Source organism: Odontesthes bonariensis, chromosome 11, assembly GCF_027942865.1.
Source record: "Odontesthes bonariensis isolate fOdoBon6 chromosome 11, fOdoBon6.hap1, whole genome shotgun sequence".
NCBI lineage: Eukaryota > Metazoa > Chordata > Actinopteri > Atheriniformes > Atherinopsidae > Odontesthes > Odontesthes bonariensis.
In genome coordinates, this window is record NC_134516.1 from 11,835,204 (window position 1) to 11,859,331 (window position 24,128).

Below are 24,128 nucleotides of genomic sequence, written 5' to 3' on the forward strand. Positions count from 1 at the left end.
CAGATATTGAGTAATATCTATTACTCAATTTTACTAACTCAAATGGCAAATAAAGTAAACTCACTCACCGAAGCACCATCACCCGCGTTGGTGGACATGGCTGATCTGTCCAATGGAGCGTCACTTGATTGGCTGCCGTTGGATGAATTGAAACAGGGATCGATTGCTTCTCCCTGTTTACCCGGATGTTGAGTCTGGTTCTTTTTCCACTGAATTTTTGTTTAGAGGTTGAATTTTTTTTACACTGATTTTTGTTTTTAGAAGTAGATTTTTTTTTTACACTGTTGGTTTTTCAAATTCAAAGTCTGATTTTGATGCTGTAAAAATTCAATATTAGTAATTTGTGTTCAAACTCTGATGGCACAGAAAAACTTCCATTTTTTATTTTTTATTTTTCCAACCCTGCAGCAGCACAGCTGACTTGTTTCATTCAATCAACTGAACTGGTTAAGACCTTCAGTGCAGACAGTTCAGTTGAGTTGGGAGTTGCACGTGAAATCGCAGTTTCGATAGCGTTGCTGCTTCTTTAAAAGTAGAGCCTTGCGGAGAAAACACTGAAAATAAAGTGTCCCAGAGAAAGCTTTTGCCCCTTTTTTTTTTTATTTGGCTGCACGTTGTTTCTCTTTAAGTCACACCAACACTAAACTGCGAAACTCAACCCCTCTTTATTAAAAAAAAAAAAAAAAAAAAAAAAAGGCTCAATCGGAGTCCAGGCTCAGCTGTGTGAAAGGTATGTTAACCAGTTTCACTGTGTAAATATTTCCTAGGCCGCTGGTGCTCGAACATATGCCGCGCACATGCTGCTCCGAAGACTTGGATCACCTTCAATTGCAGCCACGTGGCTGAGCACCGCCGCCCCCACTCTTCCCCCAAAGCAGTGAGCAGCAGCGGCTTTCACGCACAAATGACTGGTGACTACTCACCCGCGTCCTCAGGCAGCCTGTTTTTGATGTTGTTCCCATGAGTCTGACACACGCAATTAACAACAGCCCGTCTTGCGGTTGACTTTATGTCTCGTCTCTGCAAAAAGAAGGTGAAAGGTGATCCACAGGTGCTGCTGCTGAGCGTCCCCCTTGGAGCAGCCATGGCCGTGGTCATGCTGAGACGTGCTCCAGCATGGGGGAGATTCGCTCGTTGCCACAGATGTTTGAGCCCAAGTGTTGGCACACGCCAGCGGAAATCCAAGGAGATTTCGTAGGAGAAAAGCAGTGCAACTTCACACAAGTTAGAGTTGTTTGGTTGTCACGACTGTGCAAAGTTGCCTCTTCTGTGATGTGTTGGGGAGGGTTGAAGCGTCTTAAATGTGTTACTTTTTCTAACCACAAAAAAAAAAACCAACAGCAAACATAGAAGCAAAAAAAGATGGAGGCACATAAAACTGAGTTAATGGCGAAGCGTACTGTACATCATTACTTCTATTTTATGGCTCTGATATGACATCTGGCACCGTTTTCCTCACTTACACATGCCCGTATTAAGCCGTGCATTTAACATTTTTACTATCTTTCTCCATGCTGTCAGTGTCTCTTGTATTTTTCTCATTTATTTTACGGCCCTCGATGATCTAAATGAAAGATAATAATAAAAAAAAAAAAAAAGTGTTTCTGAGTTTCCGGAATAAGCAGGGAAACACTGGATCCTTTTGTTTTTTTTGGCTGATACTGTGGTGAAATTAATGATCCCAGAAACTCAGCCTGGAGAAATCCGTGAGTCATTAATGACTGCATGCTATGAATTTACATCACGGACTTTTATGTTTTGGGAGGAAATAGGCAATCTAGCCTGACACTAAAACATTACCACAACACGTGTGCTTGCAACAAGGGGAGGCGGTGGCCCACACGGGTGGCCGGAAATCAAAAGTGCTCTATATCAGTAGGTCCTGCCTCTAATCAGGCAGCTGATATTCTCTCCACAGAAGGAATTTTAAGCCCTAGAAGAGACATGTTTGCTGGGTAGGTGATCACACCCAAAACTGGCCCAAATATGTTTCAACAAAGGTGGGCCAAGTGTATATGTGGGCCACTTTAGGCTCACAACCGGATTAGTCGTTGCTAACTTGCCATATATCAGCCAAAGCTGGGCCTTATTCGTTTTGTGACATTTGGCCCAAATGTAGCATTTACTACATGGGCCAGTTTAGGCTCACATCTGTTTTGTCCGGGCCAGAAGAATGCCTACAGTGCCTACAGATCATTGCCTCAAGTGGCCCACATCCGCATGCTATCTGGGTTGGCCCACCCTGTCATGATCCTAATACAATTTTTTCTCATATGACCTCAGATTGCCACACCATTTACCCTTGAACAGTGTTTATTTTGTGGTGTTTCACATGCTTCCCAATTGCGCAGGTGAATGAGTTCACGGGCCATATCAGAGAACCCGGAGGAGAGCAGGGAAGTCAGATAGTATGAGAGGAAGCTGGGATGCGGCCATGGCCGCTTGGCCCTGTGCAGACATCTGGCCTGTTTGAATTCCCACCGCCTCCTCCAAACATTTTAAGGTTTCTCTGGTAAGTCAGGAGCACTACAGCTGCTGTGTGCATGACAAGAAATCTGTTGTTTTGCTGAACGCCAGAGTCGACCGAATTCTTGGACGGTGGGCCTCCTCGTGTAAAAGCTACAGTCACGCAGTCCTCCGTCAGACCCATGCGCTGCCAAACTGTGGTCCTGGGTCCTCACAGAAAAAGAAACAATGATTAGATTACAGTGTTGTTGTTCCTCCGCGGGCATGTTCATATTAAGAAAAATGAACGGATCGACAGATTCTAACACAACAAACTGAATGAGGTCGAGACATGGACATTTGTGGCGTTCCACAAATTTGACACGTTAAGATTTGACACGCAAACTAGCGCGTGGACTTTTACTGGATTAGGACAATTGTGAGATGTTGACTTTCAACTTCGGCCTGGTGAAGGATGCTATCAGCATGCATGGTGGGATGAATTAGGTCCAGCAGTTTTGGAACTTTACCCTGGATGCCCTAGCCTCCACTGCACCGATTTCTTCCCATCAGTTTCCCCCCAAATGTTTTGAAAATACTGGAATACCCCAAGTAAACTGAGTGCACCAAAAACTAAAAGGAAATCAACCAAATGGAAAGCACAAGGTTCAGTTTTTGATTAAACTCTTCGGGCAACGTGTCGGCTGTGGTTTTTGAATATTTCTTGTTGCACTGCGTTGGAACCAAATATCACACAAAGCTCTTACTTTGCATCATGTACTGAACACAGCAAGCGGCATAATAGTCTCCACAGTTTCTATAAAGCTGAATCATAAATCCAAAAGTGAACATTACAACCTTCATAAAAGCATGATTTACTGCAGGAATGTTGCAGCTTGCGGCCCAAACTGTTATGGCAATTAACTGCATGTATTTTGAGATTTTTAAAAAAAAATTTTATGACAAAGAGTAGGAACAGTCACTTTCGTCTGAGTATTGTTTCCAGGGTAGGATTACTGAATGGGTTTAGAGGGCCCGTGGGTGAAACAGCTAGGGGCCTAGTGAGCTTTCACAATGGCTAAATGATTTGAAACAATAGCGAAAGAAGTGACAAATCAAACTCAAAGTGACTAATTAAACACAAATGCATAAAAAGACTTATAAAGAGAGAACAGGAACCACAGCAAAAAAAAAAGAGACTAAATTCTAACAACCATAGCCACAAGAAAAAAAATATCCTTAAAAGAAGCACAATAACAGAAATAAGCAACATTGATGACAAACAGATGTAAACTACCAACACAGCACATAAAGCGAGCACGGAGACGCAAAACAACTCCACAGATATGCAGAGCAATGATAGAACAAAGAAAAATACAGATTAAAAATGACGTACAGTCGCAGACTGTTCGGTGCATCAAAGGCGCACGAACAGCATCAGTGGAAACATGAAAGTGACCAGTAGAAAGCCATAAAATGCAAACAAATGAAAGCCGAATCTCAACAAAGTGACACCGAGAAGGTGTCCCTTTAACTCCAAAAAAAAAAAAAAAAAAAACATTTGATCTAAACAAAAGCCCCAGCTACTTTACCCCATGTATGCCAGTTGACAGCTGATATGTAAAGTGGCTGCAAAGAGACAGGATCCTGCCATTTTAGGGAGGTGATCCTCCTCAGTAAGGGTGGGGGGGACCTCTACTCCTCTGTGCCCTGGGGCCAGTTGTCTCTCAAACCATCCACCTTCCTTAAGAATAGAGGAATAGGCTGCCATATTAACTTTTTTTCCCCTTTATCATTTCGAAATCAAAGACATTTAGGAAACAATACAAATCGCTCGAGCCATACAGATCCAGTACATTTTCAAACACTTGCAGGGAGTGAGGATGTATTGTTCTTGGTGGCCCCCCACCCTGAGGTTCTACTGTGACACTTGCGCAGCATCGTTAGAATCTGGAGCGTGTGATGGGACTCTCGTGGTTCTTTTTTTTTTTTTTTTTTTTTTTTTGCCGTGAGGGTTAGAACGGTAGTCGTGGATCTCAGGTTTCATACAAGGGGCCTCCTCTCCTTGAATGGGGCCGAGTTACGTGGAGGAGGTGCGGGGGGGGGGGGGGGGGGGGGGGAAGCAGGAGCTTAGAGGAATCAAAATTCTCTCTTTTGTCCTCATGTTCAGGACCCCGACACATGGGGGTCAACACAGGCTGCTGGATGGGTTCATGCTGACAGCCGCCGCGGAACGCGATCGCCAATGAGAGGGCGCGCTAATTAGAAAAACCTGGTGAAGCAATTGAGCGCAAATAAGAGAAGCAGCGCGCGCTGACGGTGAGTATTTGGCACGAGTCGGTTCAGCCAGTTCAGTTCGGTTCGGTTTGGTTTGGTTTCTTCTCTCTGCCTCTTAGTTAAAGCTCTTTCGAGGACCCCAAACAACAACAACAAAAAAAAAGAAGTTGAGTTTTACGAGCAGTCTCCAGGGTGGATAATTTTTTTTATTATTTTTTTATTTTTTGTTGTTGGAGCTGCGCGTGCTGGAAAAGTCGGTGAGTCGTCTTTGAGTTTCGTCGGTTTGAAGCCCAAATGGGAATACTGTAATACAGCAAGAATGTATTTATTTATTTTAAAGCGTAATTCTGGGAGTTACGAAGTCGTACGGTTTAATGAAAGTCCTTAAAAGTTCGTTTTTTTTTTTTTTTTTTTGTTTTTTTTAAATGGCAGAAGAATCCACTTCGGTGGCTGAACGAGCTCACACCCCCCCTCACCCCAGACTAAACGCATTTTCTTTCCTTTTCTTCTCGTAATTCCTCTGGTTTTACTGAGTAATCCCGCTGCTAATGGTACGTGGCTTTAACTTTTCCTGACTGTCTGACTTTCTTCTAGAAAGGATGGCTTCATCTTCTAAGTCATCGGATTTTTTTTTCTTTTTTTTTTTTTTTTTCTTTTTTTTGTTTCCCCACTGAAGCTTGGCAGCACTTTGTTTTCCTCCAGGAATGCCACAATTTCCAAAACATTTCGGTCTGACTCAGCAAAGCGTGTTCATAGCCTTCAACTGCCCTGCAGTGGATCTTTCACACTTCCTTTCAGCTGTGTTTTTTTTTTATTTTTTTTTTTATGGATTATTTAAAGCACAGGAAGTATTGAGGATACAGTCCTCTTTGGAAGTCTTTTTTTTTTTTTAATTATTTTTTTTATATATTTATGTAAAGTCTAACATCATAACTGACATCACGGAGCAGTTATGATGGACTTTTAGCAGATTCTTGTCTTGCTGCTCGGACAACGCAGGGATTTCAAGTACCCTCTTGTCTACTCCATGAACCCTAAAATCTGAGCTTTCTGGTTTTGGTTAGGCAGGAATGTTAACTCTCCTTCTGCTTTGTCCAGCTCCTTTTTCCCCAAAAAAAACTCTCCACTCCCCACCCCCTCCATCCACTGCTTGGGCTGAGTGACTCCTGAAGCAGAAAAGCCATTAAATCAGAGCTGGGTTTAAGCCACACTAGCAAATGAGAAGGCATGTAGAGGTTGTCTCTGGCCTGCCAGGAGAGTCGAGACGTGTTTGCATTTACTTGGACCAAGAACAAGCTTGTCTTTTAGTCGCATACATTGTTGGGTGATGAGCTGTTTGTTTTCTCCCTTGTGCTTCCATCTATAGAGTGGGGTGGGGGGGCATTCAGCCCTGTTAACAAGGAGGTGTGTGAGAAGAGATAAACCTATAAGACGTTTCAAGTCCTTTTCAAGCAGGAGCTAAACTTCTTTCATGCGCAAGAGGCGCATGGGGACTGCCAAGGAAAACATTTTAAGGCTACCGTCTGAGCCATTTGTTTCTCAACATGGCAACTTATCTTCTGGACATCAAGAGCAGTGCAACAGCATCTGAAGTGTGCCAATAATCTGGACATTTGAATGACTTGTTTTACTCTTTCCAAAGAATACCGGCCGCTGGCTCCATGAACCGTGTCCAGGAAGGCTACGCTCTCTAACTCGCACTCTTAGCCTTTTGAGGTAACTTGAGTGTAGCAAATTGTTGACATTTTGGCTCCTTGTTTGACATCCCCCCCCCCCCCCCCCCCCCCATCCTTAATTGTACTGCTATTAGATGTCATTAGTGGTTTGTGCTTTGCATTCATCATGGTTTATCAAGATGCCTTCACTTATACCATTCTTTATTCACCACGGTGGGTCGTGTCCTCTGCAGTCTCGCTTGAAAAGGGCTGACTATCGGATCGGGGGGGAAGAAAAAGCGGCGGTGCTTCAGACTGAAGTTTAAAGGGACAGTCTCTCAGTTGATGTCAGATTTCGATTTATTTATTTTTTTTTTCATACAAGGTTATTAGCTGTGAGAAGCCAACTCCAGATGGCTGAAACAGGCCAATTAAGGCTAAGTGCTTTGCCCAATTATGGGGCATCATTCATACGAATGTAGTCCTATATGTGTATATATATGGCCCAACACTGAGCAGCACAACACCTCCACGTGTGGGTGTTATAATTGTATGTTGGGGTAAAACAGATGTCACCTTGCAGCTGTACTTGTTTCTGTCTGACTTTTCTTTCAGGGTCATAAAGCGTTCTGTTTTGTCAAACATTTTGGGCATTCCCACAAGCAAGAACCAGCATTTACCAGGCGCAGGGGGTTGTTTTTTGTTTGTTTTTTTTCCCCTCCCCAAGTTAATGATAACTCTCCCATCGTAGGTGAATCCTGCAATTTTAACAATTTGTGTGATTTGCCACTGTGACAAACGTTTTAGATGTTTCAAGGCCCATAATTTCCAGTCTGGTTGGTTTTTGTTGCGTTGTTGTAGCAGAGTCTCACAAAGATCTGATTTATTTTTGTTTGTTTTCCAGTAGAGCAAATGGAAGTTCTGAGGGAACAAATTTGACAAAGGAACGGCTAATTAAGCTTTGCAAGTGAGGGCCTTAAACGCACTGCACTGATCTGTGTGGACAAGCCTACAGATGCTTGTAGTGGCTAACGCCTGTCTCTGTTGCAATGAGTCATAAAATGTTGGTTATTTTCTTTGCTACACCCTACGTTCTAAAAGTAGAGATGCAGAGTGGGAAGGTTCAGTCTTAAAGGTACAGCTTTTCCCTCATCTGTGCTCACGTCAATGAGATTCTATAGATCTAAACTTGTTTCTGATGGGTTTATTTATTTTTTTTTCTGGGTTAATTTGTGGAGGATATCAAAGCGGAATGACCTTTATTATGTTAAATATGTAGGTTTTAGTGCTCAAACTACCAAACCCTTTTTTTTTTGCAAATGCTCATAACAAGGACTTGATGTAAAACAGTCACAAGAACAAAAGGCTGAATTCTGTTCCTGTGAATAATTTCAGGCAGTGGGACGGGAAAATTAATTCCGAAATCTTTTCATTGCCTTGGTACCATAAATCCTGCCGTCCACAGCCACAGCAGGTCTCCTGGCAGCGAGCTGCAACTTGACAGCCGGCACTTTGAATTTTGATTAAGCAGCTCAAGCTTGGCATACCAGGGAGCTGTAAGAATGTGGGTTCACCATCATTTTTGTGCTTTAAACTTAAAAGGTGAATTTCTCCTGTTGGTCAAAGACGAATACCTGCCTGTCTGGGAACCATTTGTGATTGGATCATAGCTTTATTTCCTCGCCCCGTTGTTGAGAACCTGGGAACTTGCATGTGCTATTTGCACATGCATTGCTTTTCTTTCTTTCTTTTTTTTTCTTTTGTGCAGATGTGTAAACCTGGTAGTGTGATGCTTTTAGACTTTATTAGCCCCAATTAGGAGTATTTGGGTAAAGAGGAGGCTTATAAATTTCACTGACTAAAAGTCAGGAACTAGTGTGCATTTTAATTGTATGCAGATTGTTTTTTTTTTTTCTCCAATTAATCATGTGGTCTATTAAATGTTAGAAAATGAGGGGAAAAACATTCATTAGTTTCCCCTAAACTTAAGATCTCCAAATGTTCTACTTTTCACCAACAAGACTAATAAAAACTTTATTTTTTTGTTAGTAATTGTTTTGGGATTTGGAAGCAAAAAGTGATTCAACTAATTCGGAGCTAAAGGTTTGGTTCATGCAGTGCATGAAAATAGCCTCTTAAAAAGTTTGACAGCTTACTTTTTTATATATATATATCAGCCCCTAAAGAAAGGAGATTTAAAAACTCATTTGAGATGTAACAAACTTTAAGCTGCTTTTTTTTTATTATATAAACTCAACCAGTACACATCTGTTTATCTACCACTTGTGTCTGATCTAATATCAAACTGCAAATTCACTCCTTTGGTGTTTTCTGACCCTCAAGGACAATTTGATACTAAAGCCTGTTATGAATTTGTTGTTCCCTGACTTAAAAACAAAGCCAGGCTCTCTGAATTTGATTAGTCATTACGCCAGCATTGTCTTTTGTTTTTCGTCTTCAGACCAGATTTAGCGCTCCAGTCACCTCAGCACCATGAGTTGGAGCTTCTTAACGCGTCTGTTGGACGAAATCTCCAACCACTCAACCTTTGTGGGGAAGATCTGGCTGACGGTGCTCATCATCTTCCGCATTGTGCTGACGGCCGTCGGTGGTGAAACCATCTACTATGATGAGCAGAGTAAATTTGTGTGCAACACGCAACAGCCTGGGTGTGAGAACGTGTGCTACGATGCGTTTGCGCCGCTCTCGCATGTCAGGTTCTGGATCTTTCAGGTGAGCCACAAGCATCATCCAGTCAATTGCACCGTTGATCCGTTTTCTCTCCTCTGGATACGATCTTTATGAATGTTTCATCCAGGTGATCATGATCACTACGCCCACCATCATGTATCTGGGCTTTGCCATGCACAAGATTTCCCGCTTTGCCGACAACGAATACATGCCTGTTCGGAACAAGAACAAAAGAATGCAAATTGTCAGCCGCGGGGCGGCGCAAGACTATGAAGAGGCGGAGGACAATGGCGAGGAAGACCCAATGATTGCTGAAGAGATCGAACCGGACAAGTCAGATAAAGCTGAAAAACGTAGGCTGCAATGTATATTAAGCACATTTTCAATGTTCAGTGTACAGGGCTGATTTAAAACGGAATGTGTTTTCAAGGTACCGAGAAAAAGCACGACGGTCGGCGGAGGATCCTGCGTGACGGCCTGATGAAGGTCTACGTGTGCCAGCTGCTGTGGCGTTCTGCCTTTGAGATTGCCTTCCTTTTCGGCCAGTATATCCTCTACAAGTTTGAGGTGATACCCTCATACGTCTGCACTCGGTCACCCTGCCCGCACACGGTGGACTGCTTTGTGTCCCGCCCCACAGAGAAAACCATCTTCCTGCTGGTGATGTATGTCGTGTCTTTCCTCTGCCTTCTCCTCACCGTTCTGGAAATCATCCATTTGGGTATTGGCGGCATCCGCGACACCTTCCGTAGGAGGGCCACACTCGGCTCGCGTCCCCCCCGTCCGCCCTCCTCGCGCTCCATGCCCACGGCACCACCAGGATACCATGCCACCATGAAGAAGGAGAAACTGAAAGGGGAGCTGAGGGACTTGCCACTGGGGGACTCCGGACGAGAGAGTTTCGGGGATGAGGGCCCCTCAACTAGGGAGCTGGAGCGGCTGAGGAGGCATCTCAAGATGGCACAGCAGCACCTGGATCTTGCATACCAAGCGGATGAAGGAAGCCCTTCACGAAGCAGCAGCCCAGAGGTCCACACAGCCGCACAGACGGCTGCCGAGCAGAATCGCTTAAACTTCGCCCAGGAGAAGCAGGGAGAGACGAGCGAGAAAGGTAATGACGACATTGGCATGTGGTGTGTCTGATCTCTATTGGACTGGAACCAAATTTTCGAGTGACTAATCGGTGAAACATTTATTCAAAGGCCATAAATTCAATTAAGCAGCTTGTGCTTTTTGAGTGCTTTCAACCTGCTAATCGGTTCAAGTGTTTGGATGGCAGTCAACCATCAAGTGAATTTATTAGAAAATGGTGAATTGCTCATACAACTCGAGTTGAAGACCTTGAAAGTAAGGTTGTCCAACACTAAATCCAACGACTTCTAAACATTTGAGTGAAACTGGACAACACGCCTGAAAAATCTAAATATTTTCCATTTAGACTGCGTCTAATCTACTACATCTGATTTTCGTAGGGTCTTGTTTTAAATAAACCTGCATCCTGAGGCATATTTATTTATTTTTTTCCTTCTCCTAGGAATACATGCCTGAGCGTGCTTCCCTTCTCAGACGTCTGTCCTTTTTCCTTCCTACTGGCCTTAAACGCATGAGGGGAAGCACATTGGAATGCAGTCAGACCACTGAGGGAGAGACCAAAGAGTGTGGATGAGGGATTCGTGCCTTACAGTATTGGTGGTCAGTCAAAAAACAAACGCTGATCAAGCTGCATTGTGACAAATGGGTTCATCTCGACAACTTTAAACTCGACAGCACGTCACATCTTGAGTTTCTGCTTGCCGACCTGCGTCCAAACTTCCTACGGAGCTTTCTCCACCCTGTTCTTTCACCCACTGACTTTGCGGCCCATGCAATAATCTGTAAGACCTTGTAGGGATTAATGTAAGCTTTAAACTCCTCTGGCTGAATCGGCTTTTGTTTTGTGTTTTTTGTCCTCACAAAGGAGAGGCTTTCTTTTTTTATAGAATGTCACTGAATATTAATGTCTCACTTTGTTGAGGCTTGTTTGTCCTCCGATTCTTAAACACAGCCTTGGGTTATGTCATTTTTAGAGTGTGCAATGGCGTGTGTGGGTGTTATTTTTGCAGCAAAAGTGGCTAAATCTCCGCTGGATGAGTCACGTTTAATTCAAACAGCTTTATTGGCAAAAGTTTTTTTTTTTTTTTTTTTTCCATAAATGTTTGAAAGATATTTGGAACCTTCATAGTTACTCTAATCGGCCAAAACGTATACAGTACCTGGGCAATGCTTGAATTCTTGATTGAACGGAAATGTTTTGAGGGTTAACCAAGTATCATTTCTGTATAATTCGATTCATTTAAAATGCTGTCTATTTTGTTTTTTTTTCCTTAAAAACCACTGCTTTGACCAAAGCTCAAGATTGGTGAAGGGGAAAGTGTTGCATCATGCATTCCACTTTCTACATTACATCTAACGGGATGTTTGTAGACGATGCTCTTCCTTAAATGATGTATCATAGTAATTATAATGCTAAACGTGAAATTGTTTTTTTGCATAGCAGCTGTAAACCTCTCTCCTGGGCCACTTTCAATGAAATTCCATCCATGTCTTTGAGTTTCTTCTGTAGTTGAACATATTTTTCCCATCCACTTTGCTGCTTTATGTATTGAAACATGTTTGCTCTAGTGCGTCCCGGCGAAAATGAGTCCGGCTGAGGAAAGGACGGTTGATCAGTTGCATTCGGACATCAGTTCATCCGTCAACTTTGCCATCAGTAGCTTTAACAGTACTTTTTTTTTTTTTTTTTTTTTTTTAACCAGTCAGTGGCTGCAGAACTGCCAAAGCGCTGCCTGATGCTCTATTCTTGTATCATCTCACTTCCACTTGAGTAGTTTACTGCAAGGTACGACATTCCATTTTGATTACGTTACTGAAATGGTTAATACTTTTGATGTTCTATTTCAAGTTTTGTAGCTTTGTAACTGTAGAGATTATTTTGTCTTCAGAGTAAATAAATATATTTGAAATAGTTTGTTGTTCTGTCTTTTTATTTTTTTATTTCTACTTGTTTAACTGACCATCTGACTTTTTGCACTACATTATTTATTGGCGTAATGGTGGGCCAACAGCACCATCTAAGGGGCACATATGGGAAAAGCAAAATGAGGTGGAACTAAGGAGGGACTCTATAAATGCAGGTTTTTTTTTTTTTTAGCTAAATAAAAGCCACAACTTTACATATTTAAATTGAGCTGCTACTTGCATCCTGTATGAATGTCCACTGAAAGTTTTTTTTTTTTTTTTTTTTTTTTTTTTTGAAAAAACCCTCAATTTTAAGAGTTCTGGATGCTGAATTTAAATACAGTTTAAGGTGACTTATTATTTTTATATATATGTTAAGACCCTGAATGGATGATAACTTAACTCTTTAGGTCAGTGCTTATTCCCAGGATGATGGCACAAAGAATGCTAATTTTAACATTAAAAGTTCCTGCTTAGGCTCTTCTGTCAACTGCTACGAGTAAATGTTAGATACTGAGTCAGTATCGTATTTCATTCAGCTCAAGCTGTCAGTCAGAAATGCAACAAAGTAGTTCTCTCTTTTTAGATTTAAATATATATTTTTTTATTGCTTATTCCAATTCTTTCCTTTGACTTGGTTACATTTATCATATCTAAAGAGTGAACATTGAAGAGTGGCAAGTACCTTTGATTTTAGTCAACAAAACCAATATTTCTGGGTGAAATGGTCTCCTTTTCATCAATTAATATTCAAAGTTTTGGTCTTCATGGGGATTTTTTTTTTTTTTAACTTTTGAAAATGGATGTAACAGGGCCGAGTAGCTTTACAGTCTGCCAGATTAAACCCTATTTCCTTGACACTGCACAAACAACCGTTATTAAATATAGAACTTTTTTTTTTAATTGCACAAAGAATCACTTGTGACCCAGTTTATGTGCCTTTATTTGACAAGTCTAAATCAAATATGTCCCTATGAGCAAGATAATAGATATTTTAAAGTAGCCCTTGAGTGTTCTTTTAAAGAAGACTCATCTGCAACTTCATCAATATTTCCTTCATATTTCACATCTGTCCATATCTTGTCCATCCATCTTTCTCCTGTAAAGAATTGATATGTAAAATCGAGATGGGGTTTGCCTGTATGACATGGAATGATCATGACTGCCTATAGGGAAAAAAAAATTGTGATATAGCATGGGGTAATGAAAGCAAAGTTGGAAAAAGAGAAAATGGTCTATGTTCAAATACAAGTGCATTCCGCAGGCATGATGTTAGGCAAGGTCTCATGTTTGAACGAGTACCCGCCGTCAGAGGTTGTGGTAACCTTCAGGGACTTCATGGTGCCCGGGACAGGAGCACAGCACTGGGAGATCCCCAACTTAGCTGCGCTTCGATCCACACTTGAGCAGTCCCCTTGACAGTAGTAGAAGGTCAGCGCCTTTGGATGGACGATCCAATTATCCCAGCCCAGATCCTCGAAGGTCACTTCGAACTCTGCTCGACGGCAGTCGCTGGGCCGAGGCTTCTCCTGCGAGGGCCGCTGTAGAAGGTAGATGGCGGAGGGAGACCAGGGGATGGTTACCTCTGCCTGGCGGCGTGAGCGGACCGGCCCTCGAGGCCGAACGTGCAAGTGGACAAAAGGGGTCTTGTCTGGCTCACTGGTGCGGCACTGGCAGGCAGCGCAGTGGACCTGAAGCAGAAAAGGGCCCTTGGCCACAGAAGCCAGCAGGCTCCGGTCCAGATGGTAGGTTGTCCATCCATCAGAGCTCAACTCCGATGGATCCTCTGCTGCCTGAAGGAGCTTCTGCGCAGAGTTAAGAAGGAAGAGCGGTGCGGATGAGTTTGCCGTGGCTCCTTTCCCTGCATAGAACCAGAAGTGGGCAGATGTGACCGCAGTGTCTCGGAAGTTGATGGAGGGCTGGAAGTAGTATGCGAGACAGGTGTCGGCGGTTTCTCTTGGAGCCGAGTTAGCCACGGCACAGGATGACTCTGCCAAGGCAAAGGTGGAGGAGAACATGGGTTACATGACAGTTTTATTGGGATTTCTAAAGATGAAGTCATTCAGTCAACACTCCTCATTAATCTTGCTTGTATCCTGACCTCTGACGGTGTAACTTTGCTCAACATTTCTCACAAAACTATGCGGGCTCAACATTTTGAAACTTGGGAGCAGAGAGGGCTGTCAAACATCACCAATCAACATTCAAGGTTTACACAGCTTTCAAAGTCTTCACTCGCACCTCCTGACTTCTTCGTTGCCAGGAACACAGGAAATAGGTGCAGCAATTAATTGTAACACGTGCAAACATCAATGGAAAGTTTAAGTCGAGCAGAGAGAGATGTGGTAGAAATCTTCCAAGACCAGTGGGTGGGGGGGGGGTTTGTCTCTGTAGCTCGGCAACGACTTATCTGCTGAGTACACAAACAGCGTTGGCAAGGTTACACAGATTAACTCTCTCAGCTGACAACATAGACAGGGACCTCTCAACATCTGGGGTGCAGAGACGCTCCCTCCTCCCACTGACATGTCCAGGATTACACCATCTGTTGTTAACAAGCGCTGCAAACCCTCCTCCTTCCACTCACGCTTCTCCGACTGTCCATATGTTCTTAAAGTTGAGCGGAGAGGTACGACACGAGCACATTTAGTCTTCGACACAGCCCTGTGTCATTTTAGACGAGCTTTCCTTTCATTTCCTTAAGTGGAGCGCCAGGGATAGCTCTCCAGGCTTCCTGAAGGGCATTCTAAAGATCTTTTTGTTTTTTTCGGATGTTGGCTGTCAATTGTTGCATTCTCTTTCAATTATGTTGAGGCCTGGGCTCTGGGGAGGATTCATCACGCCATAAGAACCACTGCCATTGATTTTCAGTCTATTTCTTGTGTCATTTGGCATATCTCAGAACCCCCCCCCTCTCTCTCTCCCGCCTCTTGTTTGCACCTTTCCATGGAGAGTGGTGAGGTTTCCGTGAAAAGCAAAGGGATCAATTGAAGTTCCAGATGCAATCTCTCAGGTCCTGTCACGTCTTTGAGATTATTTTCATTATTTCTTCAGGACATCACATTCAGACACTGTTCATCTGCTGTAGATATATATTTTTCCTAAGGCCTGCTACTTCTTTTTTTTTGTCCTCCACTCATTCGATCTCCTCAAACATTTTTAGGACACACTACAGGTGCTGAGATATGTTGAGTTTTTGGGGCGGTAGCTCTTGGGGAACCACCTCGTTGATGCATTAATAATATTTTTTTTACGTCTGTTGAGCTGTGGTATCTTTGGCATTTTTCACAGATGCAACGAAAGAAATGGGAACAAAATGTCGTGTCTTTGTGAAAGAGCTGAACTGAAAACGATTGAAAAAGCAGCCAATGCCCAAAGAAAAGCTTCGAAGGTGCCCCCAGAACGCCTAAAACCTCCAAGGAAGTCTGTCCCCTTGGAGCCGAAATATGAGGAAACGAGGGGGGTTGGCTCATATTCGTCATATGCATGGTGCATATTTATCAGAAAACCTGCCTTTTCCTAACGCTGTTTTATATGCTAAATTTAGGAGATAATTTCTTCTGCTGTATTCTTTTCAGACCCGCAGAACACACAGGCCTGAATGGGTTTGCTTCGTTAAACCAATTGGGTTCACAAATATTTAGATAAGACACTCTACATACTGCTTTTACAGACAGCCAGCACTGATATGCAGAGTAGCTAAAAGCTGATATGATAAAGCACACGTTTGAAATGTAACTGTATGACATACAATGTATCAGTGCATTATTTTCTATATAAATACTAGATTTTTGAGCCGTTGACGTGAATTTCAGGGTCAAATATATGAGGACAAAAGGAAGATGAAGATTAAACAGTTTCTCACCAGAACTGGAGAACAGAATAATTTGAGACGTATCCTGGTCCGAACGGGTTTGATGATTGACCCGCACTGCTCTGCTTGTCCTGGGGACCCTCGCATGTATCCGCCTCATCTCTGGCCGTGCTGAGTCCCTATCGTGTCCCTGCACTGCATTCGGAGGGGGTTCCTCCAGCCCAAGGCCCTCCAGAACCTGCTCTCGGAACCAAGACAACACAACCCCTCTGGGCAGCTCCTCTCCCCCGGAGGCTTGAACCAGAATGTGGATCCAGAGATGGCCCAGAATGAGTACAGCACGGGACACCATGACTGCACAGTATGATAAACTCTTGCTCTGCTCACAATACCCCCAACGACAAACTACAAAGAAGTCCAGAAAGTAGGTTTGACTACTTTCACTGCATTGAAGAAGCACAAAATGTAAATATCTCCAGAAAAGGGCTCATCTGCTGTGTCTATCTTTATTCTCACACATTTGTTTAGAGTCCGAAGCCGTCTGGGTCTGAGTGAGGTCTGCAAGCAAAAGCACTTTGTTGCTAGCTCGCAAAATAAAGATAAGCAAAGAATGGCCTTGACAGATAGGATGTTGCATTATCTGTGTTTGTGGCTATTTCTCACAGAACCAAAAACGTGTCTGCGTGTTTTGGGAGTGTTGCTTTTGGGCAGCAGAGCTGCACTTCAGCTGTCTCCACTCATTTGTGACTTATAACCCTTCAAAAAGTAATATTTACTGTCTAGCTGGCTTTGCCTTGATCACAGCTGCCATATTTAGCAGGGAATGCTCTCACACTTAGTTTGTCTGCAAACAAAAGTTCCTTCTCACTGTCCTTGAATCCTCGAATACCTCACAGAGAAACATTATTCTGATCATCAAGGTAGTTTCAGTACAAGGACATTTTTCCACTTTAACATGGTAAAGACCCAAAGTTATATGCAAACAGTGCATAAAACGGCTTTTGTCATTAGATGGAGCTATTTCAAAGATCTTTGCAAAATTCTCAACACTAACACCGTCTTGAAACCGGTGGTCAAAGGTGCTCAAGGTGCTCAAAATGTAAATCCACAAGAAGATTAATCATTCACTAGAGATTTTGGAAGCCAATGACTCTTAGAAAAGCTACTAAAAGGAGCGCAATATGCACCTGGAAAATGTGCTTCAGACAAACCCCCGATCACTGCGGAGGTGTTGATATTCTTTTACAGTGAGGACAGAAATAAAACATAAAAACTACCAACATGCTTTATAAAAATTATTAAACAGAAGGAAAATCTGAGTGGCATCAGAGTGTGAAAATTGCTGAACAGCGGCCACTCTTGGCCACAAGTTGTAATTGTCATATGCCTCATAAGACTTCTCTTCATGGGCCCAAACTAAATTTCTTCTTAGAAGCTGTATAGTCAAGTAATGTAAACTCAAAGGTTATCAAAAAAAAAAGAAATGGTCGAATAAGACAGGGTTATGAGGGACTACTGTTAACTGTTCACTGTCAATGCAGTCAGCACAAGATCAAGAGTGTGATTAAGACACTGGTCTGCGAACACTTTGAGAAAATCCAGCAGAATCTAATATGGAATTAAAGTAAATATTTAGGCTGTCATTTTCAATATATATGGATATGAAAGTCACCCATTAGAATGACTTCAACTCAGAATAAGGGCTCAGGTGGATGATGCACAGCAACAAGTAGAAGAGGCTTTTGTGATTTCCACTTTGGGTGGGAAAAACCCAGAATCAGAGATTCAAAAGTGCTAAAAACTCATCTTGGGTCTAAGGACTGATTAGTAACCCTGATCTGAAGATAGCTGCCACTCCTCCTCCTTTATTTGATGCTAACAAAAAAGGGGGGGGGGGGGGGGGGGGGGGGGGGAGAAGGACAACAAAGTGTGTTTTTGATTTTACACAGATTGGTGAAGAGGAGGGAATCGTCCCACAGCGTGCAACCTGTGCCTGCAGTTCAAATTACACCAAATACATCATGTGACACGCTGCTTGCCCTGAAGCTGGGTTGATAAGAACGGTATGTTGTGGTAAGATTATTCAAACCTACACTAATCGTGGTAAATTGATAATTTTTTATGGCTGCAAGCCCTTTTTATTCTAAAGGGCAGTTCTCAGATGATTTGCGTGTTGTAAGTTTCAAATCATTCTAGTCTTGCCTACTTTCATGTTGCAACAAAAGAGATGTACAACGTAAGTGTTACCAAAAAAAAAAGCAACGGCGGGAGGAGCAAGCGTGATTCTATCGTGGAAATCATTACACGGGCTCAGGAACACTTTGAGAAATCTGAAAGTCTGTGAACAAAGTTTGCCCCGCCATCCACAAATGCTCGAGACTAAAGTGGAGAGGAACTGTCGGGCTTGTTATCAGCACTCAGCTCAACCGCCTGCATCTCTGATGGGGTGGGGGTGCATTAGTGCCTATGGAACTGGAAAAATTGCACATCTAGGTCTCAGAGAAACATCTGTTCCCATCCACACAATGTGTTTTTTCAGGATGGCTTTATATAAATATTATATGTATATATCTGCAAGACCATGCTAATTTAACAAAGAAGACCCAACAGTTAGAATCTAATCAATCTCATTTTAGATGAGAATGGGACAGTATTCCTCTCCCCAAGGTCCGACAACTAGTCTCCTCATTTCCCAGATGTTTACAAAGCAATGTGACCCTACACGGTGGACCCTTAGAGACGTTTTTTTTCTACAATAGCTCCAACCGGGTACATTGTTTTGTTGTATCATTGCCCGACAGTGTGAATCACTAAGTCCTGTCTTTATTCTTAGACTTTCTTTTTATAGAAAGCCCAACTGTCGCACTCTGGCTGTCTCTGCCTTTCTCACACATACGCTCTCAGACACACACACACGTTTTGGTTTATAATCTTATCTAAAGGGCTTAGAGTCTGGGCGCTTTGTGCGTGCATGTGCGTAAGCGTGCGAGAATAGGTCATACAAGGCAGTCCAAGAAATGTGACCTATCTTTGCAGCTGTCGTCCCCAACCTGAAGAGAGCTGGGGGTGAGGCGGCAATATGGGAGACGGATAGCATGAGCTGATTTAGGTACTCGGAGGCCAAAAAAAAAAACGGTTAAAAGCGTCGTTTTTTTGCCGAGCAACCCGGGGTAAAACCACAGTAGAGCAGAAGGCCTGAGTAGTTTGACATTTGAGAAAAGAATCTCTCTCTCTCTCTCTCTCTCTGTCTGATCTTTCTTCACTGAGGTTAAAGCTGTTGAAAGGGACCATGGCAGTGGCTGCTAATGCTTCATGATCTAGGGCGGACTTACACCTACAGTCTTTGCTCACCAAAGGACAAATAGAGACGCAGGCTTTAGCAAATGATCTGAGATGAAATATCTTGCTCCATGGATCTTGTTACCTTAACCCGGACTTTGAGGGGATGTCCAAAGACATACCTTCTGGCTTTAGTAGCAAAACTGAGGTAAGGTGCACTTCTTTAAGCTGTTTTTTGTCAACCCGTAGGATCACCATTTTCGCACAATAGTATAACGTATGATGCAAATGCATGTATTTTGGAAAAAATAGTGGCATTGCAGGTGTCTATAAAAGCCTGATCTTCACAACACGTTCAGGGAATTGTGTCGTGGCGAAAAATAAAGGAGATTTTTTATTACCGTTTCGAAAAAAAGAAAAAAAAAACGTTTTAGCGGGCTGGAACAGGTTACAAAATCATCTCTAAAGAGCTTGTGCTCAACTGATCCAGTCAGCCGTTGCCTGTTTGCAGTTATATAAAGATCACCCGGACAAACTGGAGGGCTATTTGGAAGCCTTTAATCGTTGAGGAAAAAAATAGATTTATTTTTGTAGAACGGAAAAAAAATAAATAAATCTACATTCTAGCACAAAAACTTTGTTTCATCATTAAACACGGTGGTGGTAGTATCATTATTAGGGCCTGTATAGCTGCAACTGGTACAGGATAGCTTTCCATTCCTGGATGTTGAACTGGATCAGCAAATTATAAAGGAGAATATCAGGATACATCTCCAAAAAAGAAGGTCTTGCAGTAAGACAGAGACCATAACGCATGCAAAGTAGCAGTCAAAAGTTTGGACACACCCACCCCTTCATTTAAAATGAGAAAACAAGTTTCAAACATTTAAATTGTACTGCATTTAACGTGGGTTGATTTAATTCCTGAGAATTGTCAAGCTGGGAAAATTGTAGCTCATACACTTTGCATGATGTGGTTGAATGGTTTCACAAGTTGGACTTCCTCTGCTTGTACATTAGAGAACTATGCAGGATTCAATTTGTTCCCTTTGCATCCAGGGGGATTTCAGTCAAACTTTTAATACTTCTTTGAGGAACAGAAATAAAATGCTGCCCTTTTCAATCTACTTATCTTAGATGACTTTCAGTTGCCAGTGTCAGTTAAAATAATCTACGTTATGAAATTCACTAGGTGTTGTTAGTGTACTCTGCCAAAAATAATACAACTTTGTCATTTCAGCTCCCAGTGCAGCAGCCCAGGGGACACATCCTTTTTTATTCCCCGATAAGCCCGGATATATCTGAACCAGTGAAGTCTTTCGGAGGACACGGTCAATAAATGCAGCTCATCTTGATACAATTACCAGATAAAAGGTGCACTTTGTAAAGGAGTCTAAAACAGACCAAGATGGCAGAGGTCCGTAAGTCAAGTCCCTCTCTTGATATCCCCTCCAATCAGGCCAAAATCCCCAGTGAACCGGTTTCTGAAGACGATGGAGTTCAAACACAAGAGCCAGCTGCTCCAGCTTTCATCCGTAAACTCCGTAAGGCAGCAGTGGGAACGGGTTGTGATATCCGACTTCGGGTATCAGTGTCAGGATACCCGAAGCCTTCGGTGACCTGGTACCGCAACGACGAGCTGCTTCCCCCCTCAGAATCTCAGGACTCAGGAGGGCTCTGGATACGGGACTGCCGCACGAGTGATGCTGGCCTGTACACCTGCGTGGCGACCAATGAACTGGGAGAGGCAAGCTGCAATGCTGTTCTGGCTGTTATGGACCTGGGTGAAGGTAATCACAAGCAGCCGATGCTAACATTTCAATGACATCGCAACCCGTGCATTGTATTTGTAATCTCAAATTTGATGGGTTTTTTTTTAAGAAATCGTGCATTTCCTTTTGAGTTGACTTTAGTTTGGTTTTGGATCCAAAAGGCATTTGTTCACTCGAAAGATCACCCAGCCACTGATCTTGTCGATCGAGGAGTGGAATCTGAGCATCAGATACTAGTAATCATCTCCTCTGTGTCTGAAAAGCAGCATTAGGATATACTTTAAAATTAGCTTGTGGCTGTAAATGGAAGCTGAGATTTGTTAGAGGGAGAAGAGTGTCGCGCATATGGTAAAGATGTTCTTTCTCTGAGGATACGTTCCATCTAATTTAGGAAAGGCAGAATACTTCCCTCTGGTTGTTTCTTTTTTTTTTTTTTAGTAAGTAATATTGCATTACTCATTCGTTTCACGTCATCTGGAACAACTGGTACAAATGACACAATGGTGTGAAAATGTGATGAATATGCTGTGAAAAATCTCAATGGTACAAAGTGACAGTTTTTTATTGTGTTTAGACCAGAGGTCTCAAACTGATCCGTGAAAGGGCCGGTGAGCTGCAAGTTTTTGTTCCAACCCTGCAGCAGCACAGCTGACTTGTTTCATTCAATCAACTGAACTGTCTTAAGGCCTCAGTATGCTTCTCCATCGCTATCCCTCCAGCCATCTCCGTAGTCCGTCCTTTCAAAGTACTCCGTCGGGCTGTCAGATACGCAAGGCAATTCACCTCCCGATCAGTAGGCGGCGCTACGTTAAATGACCCAATCTCGCGACGTCTATTGTGAAAGTCGTTGATTGATTGTTCACCTTCCGGCTCCGTTCCACTCCTCACAGTGAACGATGGCGACCGAGAGAGAAAGACTGTTGTTGGAGTTGGAGCTTATTGATTTTGAAATGCAAATATTTTTGACCAAATGTTGACCGGCACACAGTAAACTCTTTCAAAAATGGCGGTGTTGTTGCTCTGAGAGGAAGGCGCTAAACCGGAAAAGGGATTCCGGAAATGACGTTGTAAAATTAGCCGACCAATCACAGCCCTTGCGTTCTCCGTTGCCTCGACGGATAGATAGAAATTTTGGCCGATGCACGCAAGCTACGGAGAGCGTCTCCGGGAGGGTCTCCGTTGATGGAGAGGGCTCTGCGTAGGCGACCATAAATCAGCCTTTAACCAGTTCAGTTGATTGAATGAAACAAGTCAGCTGTGCTGCTGCAGGGTTGGAACAAAAACCTGCAGCCACACCGGCCCTTTCACGGCTCAGTTTGAGACCAGTGGTTTAAATATTGGGTGGTCGTCTCGTTTTCATGAATATTTTATTTCGGTTTGAATCAGTATGGGTGGATTTGTGCACTCCTGTATTGCCTGTGCCTTGATTACAATAGCAGTAACCTTAGAGACTGGAACAGCAAAGTAAAGATTTGTGAGCCAGTACTTACAACTTATTGAATCAGAGACCATGAGTAAGCTGTAATATTGAATGAAGCTCTAAAGGCATTGCTGCTGTTACAGCTCTCCAACACTTCCAAAATTAGAATAGGTTGTTGACATCGTGGTTTGGCTCAAGATGGCTGGTCTGCCTACATAACTTCAAACAGTGCATGACAGGAAAAATCAAACAAAAAGTAGTCATATTTTACGCATCACCCTCACCAGGTCTAAATTCCCTCATACTGGAAGTCTAGAGGGTTTATTTGCCTGTAAGATGTCGTGTTGCGCGACTAATTAAGTACAGGTGATGAGGTGAACTAGCACGTTTTTATTTAAAAAAAGGAACTTCTTCCAACAGCATAAAAGCGTATTTTCTAATATGATTTGCTTCAGCGTTTTGTTCAGAGACAGTTAAGTAAGTGAGCTCTGATTGAATATGATCCCTTGTACAGTACAATGTGTACTCGCGTACCTCTGTTTTTTTCGTATATATCATTGCCAATTGCATCCTTGCACAGTTCAGTGTGGCTGCCTCGTGTCGCCATCGCCCTCAGTTTCACATGGATCCACGTCCCGCAATCTTTTTTTATTCGTTAAACGGTTTCCTGTGAGACGCAGGTGATTTCCAGAGCAGGATTATCAGCAGGCTAAAACCTCAATGCTGAACTGCATTTTCCAGAGATATTCTTGTCACATTTGGTGTTATAAATACTCACGGGCGGCTTGCATCACCCGTTTGAGTCCTTTGTGTCAATCACAGGGGTGCGGGTTGCAGTTAGATCATTGTGTCATTGGATACATTTGATCATACTTTTGCTGCCTTGGCCTGTGAAGAAAGTTGACAGTTGAGCTTGCATGTCACCGGCTCCGCCAGTGTGATCTGGCACAGATGGTCCAGCTGGCATATCACTCATCACCTCCATGTCTCTCTCTGTGTCACTAACTATTTCTTTGCTGTCTCTCTTTGTCTCTGTCTGCTCATTTCAGGAGTCATGATTCAGATTCGCATGACAACATGCAGTGCGCCTTGAACCATTCTTATATTTCTCTTTTGTTGCTAGTATGATTTAATAGCTCTTTTTTTTTTTTTTAGCTCTCACTTTGGCACTTTGGATTGCATAGGCCTAAGCCATGTAATTCTCAGACCTTTGAAAGAAGTTGGCCTGACATGTGTAAATATGCTGTTAACTCAGCTTTGGAAGGTAAAGACGAGGCTATTTAGACAACATACTTCCTATTGTAGACTTTCAGCTTAACAGAGAAACAGCATTGTATCTCCTTTTTTTTAAACTATGTACAGTAACAGCAGGTAGAGGAGCCAAGTACATTCTCGAGGCTCTGGCTGTTTTCTTATCGCCGTGACCTCTGTCTCCCTCGTGCAGCACCCCTCTTTTCTCTTTGCTCGTGGTTATTTATGGCCCTGGTATGTGCCGCGCCGGCTCGAGTGCTCGTGCTCCCCGGTGATGTGTGGATGCCGCCGGGCCCCCCTTCTCCGATTGCAGCAGCAGCAGCAGTAGACATCACAGATAATTATAGCATCGCCACGGTCAAGATGCAGCGCTGTCACTCTCAATCACGGTCAGCGTGGTGAAAAAAGAGGGCGAGAGGGAGAATGTGATTGTGTATTTGTTTGTTAGTATGTACGCCTGAGCCGTGAGCGGTTTCGGTTTAATGGATGTTCTGGCCGCTCGCGAGCATTGCACAGTGAGTCAGACA

General features: G+C 43.0%; 3 protein-coding genes across 5 annotated transcripts in view; 2 read left to right on the forward strand and 1 right to left on the reverse strand.

Annotated features, from left to right (window-relative positions):
• Positions 1–4,568: 4,568 nt before the first annotated feature.
• LOC142391633 (gap junction gamma-1 protein-like) lies at positions 4,569–11,251 on the forward strand. Of its 3 annotated transcripts, none has more exons than XM_075477551.1 (6): positions 4,569–4,764; positions 6,365–6,438; positions 8,839–9,110; positions 9,196–9,421; positions 9,499–10,179; positions 10,603–11,251. In XM_075477551.1, the coding sequence occupies exons 3-6, from the start codon at positions 8,871–8,873 to the stop codon at positions 10,614–10,616; spliced, it is 1,161 nt and encodes a 386-aa protein (XP_075333666.1). In that variant the 5' UTR covers positions 4,569–4,764; positions 6,365–6,438; positions 8,839–8,870; the 3' UTR covers positions 10,617–11,251. The 3 variants fall into 3 exon arrangements, with proteins under 3 accessions (XP_075333666.1, XP_075333669.1, XP_075333668.1); XM_075477553.1 differs by lacking the exon at positions 4,569–4,764 and adding an exon at positions 4,797–4,979; XM_075477554.1 differs by lacking the exon at positions 6,365–6,438.
• Positions 11,252–12,883: 1,632 nt separating this feature from the next.
• inha (inhibin subunit alpha) lies at positions 12,884–16,419 on the reverse strand. The gene is made up of 2 exons (XM_075477555.1): positions 15,931–16,419; positions 12,884–14,055 (listed from the first exon to the last, which is right to left on the reverse strand). Exons 1-2 carry the CDS (start codon positions 16,229–16,231, stop codon positions 13,307–13,309), a joined length of 1,050 nt encoding a protein of 349 aa, XP_075333670.1. The 5' UTR covers positions 16,232–16,419; the 3' UTR covers positions 12,884–13,306.
• Positions 16,420–18,813: 2,394 nt separating this feature from the next.
• Positions 18,814–24,128, forward strand: part of spega (striated muscle enriched protein kinase a) — a 59,258-nt gene continuing 53,943 nt past the window's right edge. The window contains exons 1-2 of the mRNA XM_075477547.1: positions 18,814–19,366; positions 20,399–20,948. Of these exons, the coding sequence (XP_075333662.1) occupies positions 20,567–20,948 (382 nt within the window). The 5' untranslated portion in view covers positions 18,814–19,366; positions 20,399–20,566. The remainder of the gene's footprint in view (positions 19,367–20,398; positions 20,949–24,128) is intronic.

Excerpts from the sequence above, each read along its gene's own strand:
- inha (XM_075477555.1), bottom strand. The coding sequence starts at position 16,231 with ATGGTGTCCCGTGCTGTACTCATTCTGGGCCATCTCTGGATCCACATT. Across the intron at positions 14,056-15,930 it reads TATTCTGTTCTCCAGTTCTG|AGTCATCCTGTGCCGTGGCT; the intron begins GTGAGAAACTGT and ends TTGCCTTGGCAG.
- LOC142391633 (XM_075477551.1), top strand. The coding sequence starts at position 8,871 with ATGAGTTGGAGCTTCTTAACGCGTCTGTTGGACGAAATCTCCAACCAC. Across the intron at positions 9,111-9,195 it reads TCAGGTTCTGGATCTTTCAG|GTGATCATGATCACTACGCC; the intron begins GTGAGCCACAAG and ends TGTTTCATCCAG. Across the intron at positions 9,422-9,498 it reads GTCAGATAAAGCTGAAAAAC|GTACCGAGAAAAAGCACGAC; the intron begins GTAGGCTGCAAT and ends TGTGTTTTCAAG.